At 45.9% G+C, this 5,821-nt stretch overlaps 1 protein-coding gene across 1 annotated transcript; it reads left to right on the forward strand.

Annotated features, from left to right (window-relative positions):
- Positions 1–2,581: 2,581 nt before the first annotated feature.
- LOC139832428 (uncharacterized) lies at positions 2,582–5,425 on the forward strand. The gene is made up of 3 exons (XM_071822189.1): positions 2,582–3,979; positions 4,063–5,364; positions 5,414–5,425. The coding sequence occupies exons 1-3, from the start codon at positions 3,599–3,601 to the stop codon at positions 5,423–5,425; spliced, it is 1,695 nt and encodes a 564-aa protein (XP_071678290.1). The 5' UTR covers positions 2,582–3,598.
- The last annotated feature ends 396 nt before the right edge of the window (positions 5,426–5,821 follow it).

Raw genomic sequence — 5,821 nt, forward strand, 5'->3', positions numbered from 1 at the left:
CAGGAAATAAAGTAAGAAGCTCATTGTTGTCCATTATGCCAAACTAGTGTAAACAAGAAACAAAAAGATGCAATTGCAGGATCTAAAGGAAATAGCTTCGAGCACAAACACAATGGCGCCAGAAAAGTACTGTTACCTGGAACCGAAGTATGAGTGCCTTTTACCTTTCCTCCCCGGCAACGGCGCCAGAAAAGTGCTTGATGTCTACGGGAGCTTCTATTCTTGTAGACAGTGTTGGGCCTCCAAGAGCAGAGGTTTGTAGAACAGCAGCAAGTTTCCCTTAAGTGGATCACCCAAGGTTTATCGAACTCAGGGAGGAAGAGGTCAAAGATATCCCTCTCAAGCAACCCTGCAGCCACAAAGCAAGAAGTCTCTTGTGTCCCCAACACACCTAATACAGTAGGTGCACTAGTTCGGCGAAGAGGTAGTGAGATACAAGTAATATGGATGAGTGTGAGTGGTAATAGCAATCTGAATAAAATATGGCAGCGAGTAAACATTCAACAAAACAGTAAACAACCGGAGATTCGATGCTTGGAAGCAAGGCCCAGGGATCCTGCTTTCACTAGTGGACACTCTCAACAATGATCACATAATAGGACTACTCTACACCCTCTTGTTGGATGATGAACACCATTGTGTAGGATTACACGAACCCTCAATGCCGGAGTTAACAAGCTCCACAATATTCAATGTTCATATTTAAATAACCTTAGAGTGCAAGATAGATCAACACAACTAAACCAAGTACTAACATAGCATGCACACCGTAACCTTCACACTATGAAAGGAGGAATAGATCGCATCAATACCATCATAGTAATAGTTAACTTCATAATCTACAAGAGATCACAATCATAGCATAAACCAAGTACTTCATGATGCACACACTGCCAACATTACATCATGGAGGAGGAATAAACTACTTTAATAACATCACTAGAGTAGCACATAGATGATATTCAACTAGATCACATAAAGAGAGAGATGAACCACATAGCTACGGCGGAGCCCTCAGCCCCGGGGGTGAATTACTCCCTCCTCATCATGGAGGCAGCGATGGCGGTGAAGATGGCGGTGGAGACGGCGATGGAGATGGCTCCGGGGGCAATTCCCCGTCCCGGCAGGGTGCCGGAACAGCGACTTCTGTCCCCCGAATTGGACTTTCGTGATGGCGGCGGCTCTGGATGGTTTTCTCTGTTTCCGACGAACTCCTCGATGTTTTTAGGTCAGGGACGAATATATAGGCGGAGAGGCGGCGCAAGGAGGCGCCTGGGCCCCCCTCACCATAGGCTGGCGCGGCCAGGGGGCCACCCGCGCCGCCTTATGGTGTGGGCCCCCTGCTGCCCGCCTCCGACTCTCCTTCGGTGTTCCGGAAGCTTCCGGGAATTCTAAGACTTTCGGTGTTGATTTCGTCCGATTCCGAAAATATTTCCTTACTAGGATTTCTGAAACCAAAAACAGCAGAAAACAGCAACTGGCCTTTCGGCATCTCGTCAATAGGTTAGTTCCGGAAAACGCATAAATATGACATAAAATGTGCATATAACATGTAGATATCATCAATAATGTGGCATGGAACATAAGAAATTATCGATACATCAGAGACGTATCAATCGCCTCCGGCACCCTGCCGGAGAGGGGAATCATCTCCCGGAGGACTCTTCATCACCATGATCGCCTCCGGACGGATGTGTGATTAGTTCACCCTTGGACTATGGGTCCATAGCAGTAGCTAGATGGTTGTCTTCTCCTCATGTGCTATCATGTTTAGATCTTGTGAGCTGCCTATCATGATGAAGATCATCTATTTGTAATGCTACATGTTGTGTTTCTTGGGATCCGATGAATATGGAATACTATGTCAAGTTGATTATCAATCTATTATATGTGTTGTTTATGATCTTGCATGCTCTCCGTTGCTAGTAGAGGCTCTGGCCAAGTTGATACTTGTAACTCCAAGAGGGAGTATTTATGCTCGATAGTGGGTTCATGCCTCCATTGAATCTGGGACATTGACAAAAAGTTCTAAGGTTGTGGATGTGCTGTTGCCACTAGGGATAAAACATCAATGCTTTGTCTAAGGATATTTGTGTTGATTACATTACGCACCATACTTAATGCAATTGTCTGTTGTTTGCAACTTAATACTGGAAGGGGTGCGGATGCTAACCCGAAAGTGGACTTTCTAGGCATAGATGCATGCTGGATAGCGGTCTATATACTTTGTCATAATGCCCAATTAAACCTCATAGTAGTCATCATGATATGTATGTGCATTGTTATGCCCTCTCTATTTGTCAATTTCCCAACTGTAATTTGTTCACCCAACATGCTATTTCTTATTGGAGAGACACCACTAGTGAACTGTGGACCCCGGTCCATTCTTTTACATCTGAATACAATCTACTGCAATCATTATTCTCTACTGTTCTTCGCAAACAAACATCATTTTCCACACCATACATTTAAGGGATTTCTATTTTCGTGCCCCTGGTTCGTTAGTTGTACTCAGTTTTCCCCAGCCCCTTAGTTTTTCCTCAGTTTTCCCCTCCCTCTAGTTTGAAACCCGTCGCAGACGCTCAGACGGGAGGGTTGCCGTCTGGTCAGAGGCCTTCACCGTTACCGGTGACGGCTAGGGAGCCGCGTTGGTGTTGAATTGACCGTTTCTTTCGAACTGTGTTGACTGTTGACTGGAGGAGCTCACCCAAAGCTTTCCACTCCGCCCGATACTGGAGGAGCTCACACACCGCCCCTCCGCCGCCACGCCGTCCTGCCCTCCTACCTTATGGCGTCGTCCGCCGCCGAGCCGCCCCCGTCCCCACCACCACCACCGGGAGGCGGAGAGGGCTCCGCCTCCACCAGATCTGGATCTACCCCTTTCGTGGAGTTTGTATGTCCATCTGGTGTGCCAAATGTTCGCGTCAACCGCGGAGAAGATTGGGAATCGGAGGGATCTAACGCATGGATTCCATCTGGGTAAGCATCGTCTGCCTATGTGAATTAACAGTAGGCAGTTTTTGAGCGCCAATCGTTGTTGCTCAACTAACTGCGTTGCTTTTCGAATAGGATTGATCCAGCGCTGGCTTTTCGGCTGGTGGCTAGGCTGGATTCTAGCTATACGCGTGATTCTAAACGCTATAAGAATGGGTTTTTCTTCCCTGCGGTGGTTGCAACCACCATCTCGTTGAGGGATTTGAAAGCTAACATCTGCGCTCAGTACAGCTGGAGCTCTTACGACGCAGTTCATTTCGAATATTTCAACACGGAGGGAAGATTTGTTCCACTAATTTCCGACGACGATCTGGGAATTCTTTTTGCTTTGAATGCTTCTTGCCGGTTCGGTAAAATTCGTATCCATGTGGACAGGGGCCGGGCATCATCTCTCTCTGGTGCTGGGGCATCATCAGGTGGTCGGGCATCATGTCTCTCTACTGCTGCTGCCTCTTCTAACAGTGTGCGCCGCGGCGCTCCTTGTAGGTCCACAGCAGCACCATCTGTCCCCAGTGCTAGTGGTAGCCAGATCGTTCGTACGGTCATTGTGGAGGACGATGCAGACATTGAGGATCAGCCTCCTCAAGATGATGAGGATGAGTTGATGTTTCCTGAATTGGTAGATCGATGCAGTAAGCAGGCAATGGAGGATCAATACATGGAAGATATTGCTTTTGGTGCCAGATTTGATGACACTGATGATGAAGAGAAGAATGAGAATGATGACAGCCTCGTTTTAGCCGATTACGAAGGTGAAGACTTGCCTACAATTGAGTGGAACAGGGAGAATCCCCAGCTTGTAGAAGGCACCGTGTTTCAAACGATGATGGACTGCCGTAATGCAATTACTACATATCACATTCTCACTAAGAATAATTTTGAGGTTGTTAAAAGTGAGCCAGGTAGGTTCACAATTAAATGCCCATACCCAAGGTGTAGGTTTAGGCTGCATGCATCCACAATGCGCAGAAGCAGCTTGGTTCAGGTACTACGCCAACCAGTTGTGTATTTAGATCACAGTGTAAAATTTGTTATCTATTACTGACATCCCTTATCATTATGTTTCAGGTAAAGAAGAATAAGGAGATCCATAGGTGTCCACCTCTAGGGGGAGAGCCAGAGCTGAAAACAAAGCTAGCGAAGACTAGGTGGTTGGCAGATATAATCCTAGATTGGCTGAGAGAAGATCCTTCACTTGGTCCAACAGCACTCGTAAAAAAGGTGGTTGAGAAGTATAAAATGGAAGTACCTTACATGAGGATGTTCTATGCAAAGGAAATGGCTCTTGACAAGATCAATGGTCCATGGAATGAAAGCTTTCAGTTGCTTTACACTTTCAAAGCTGAAGTGGAGATGGCTAGTCCAGGCAGTGTTGTAGCGATAGACAAGCATACAGTTCCCTACAAATTGAAAAGCGGGAAGGTAATGCACAAGGAATGTTTCAGAAGGGCTTTTGTTTGTTTCAAAGCTTGCTGGAAAGGCTTTTTGGACGGTTGCAGGCCTTATTTGGCCGTGGATGCATCAGCTCTTCATGGCAGGTTTAAAGGACAGCTAGTTGCTGCTACTGCAGTTGATGGACATAATTGGATGTTCCCTGTTGCTTATGGGGTTTTGGAGGTTGAGTCACAGGAAAGTTGGACTTGGTTTCTGCAGAATTTGCGCGATCTTATAGGTCATCCACCAGGACTTGTTATCCACACAGACGCTTGCAAAGGTTTGGAGACTGCGGTAGAAGCAGTATTCCCTGGAGTGGAGCATAGGGAATGTATGCGACACTTGGTACAGAATTTTACAAAGAAATTCAAGGGTAAAGTTTTTACTGACAACCTATGGCCAGCTTCATACACATGCAGCTCTAGGAAGCATCTGTTTCATTTGGATGTGTTGTATAAACAAAAACCTGGGGTGAAGGAGTACTTGGATGAACATCATGGTAGGGTGTGGTCAAGAAGCCAATTCAATGAAATTTGCAAGGTAGACTATGTAACAAGTAACCTTGCGGAGAGTTTCAATTCAAAGGTCAAGTCATTGAAAGGGCTTATGCTGTGGCAAATATTTGATAAGATTAGGCAGATGATCATGATAAAGATCGATCTGCGTCAAAGAATTGCATCCACAAATTATGTTGGCCATCTCATGCTCCCATCTTTGATTAAGTCTTTGCATGAGAGGGCAAAACAATTGAGGATGCAATGCGTCAGAAAAGGAATGGAGGCTGAGGTAACCTACACTGACAGTCAAAACAGGCAGTGGAGGTATCCAGTGAGTTTGGTTGATAGGACATGCCATTGTAGGGGATGGCAGATCCGTGGGATACCCTGCATACACGCATTGTTTTTCATGAGTGTTATAGGGGGTGAAGATGGTGAAGTTGATCAGTATGTGTCAGAGTATTTCTCTGTTGCCAAATTTAGGGCAGCATATGCTATGAATGTTCCTACCTTGTTGGGAAAAGACCAATGGATGAAAGTCGATCCAGGCTTCAAACTGTACTCTCCAGTATTGACTAGACCGGCAGGTAGGCCGAGGAAGAATAGGATCAGAGCTAGTGCAGAGGGTGGTGCACCGATTCAAAAACGTAAGTGCAAACGTTGTGGAATCCCTGGACACATTGCTAGGATTTGTAAAAATGGAGTTGACCCAGCTTTTGGAATGGAAGATCTTTGTGGAGCAGAAAATGCAGAGGAGAATGAAGCAGCAATTCAACTTGAGATTGAAGCAACAATTCAACATGAGGTGATTGAAGCAGCAAATGCAGAGGAGATTGAAGCAGCAGTTCAACATGAGGAGATTGAAGCAGCAAATGCAGAGGAGATTGAAGCAGCAA

The sequence above is a fragment of the Lolium perenne genome, chromosome 6 (genome assembly GCF_019359855.2).
Source record: "Lolium perenne isolate Kyuss_39 chromosome 6, Kyuss_2.0, whole genome shotgun sequence".
NCBI classification, from domain to species: Eukaryota; Viridiplantae; Streptophyta; class Magnoliopsida; order Poales; family Poaceae; genus Lolium; species Lolium perenne.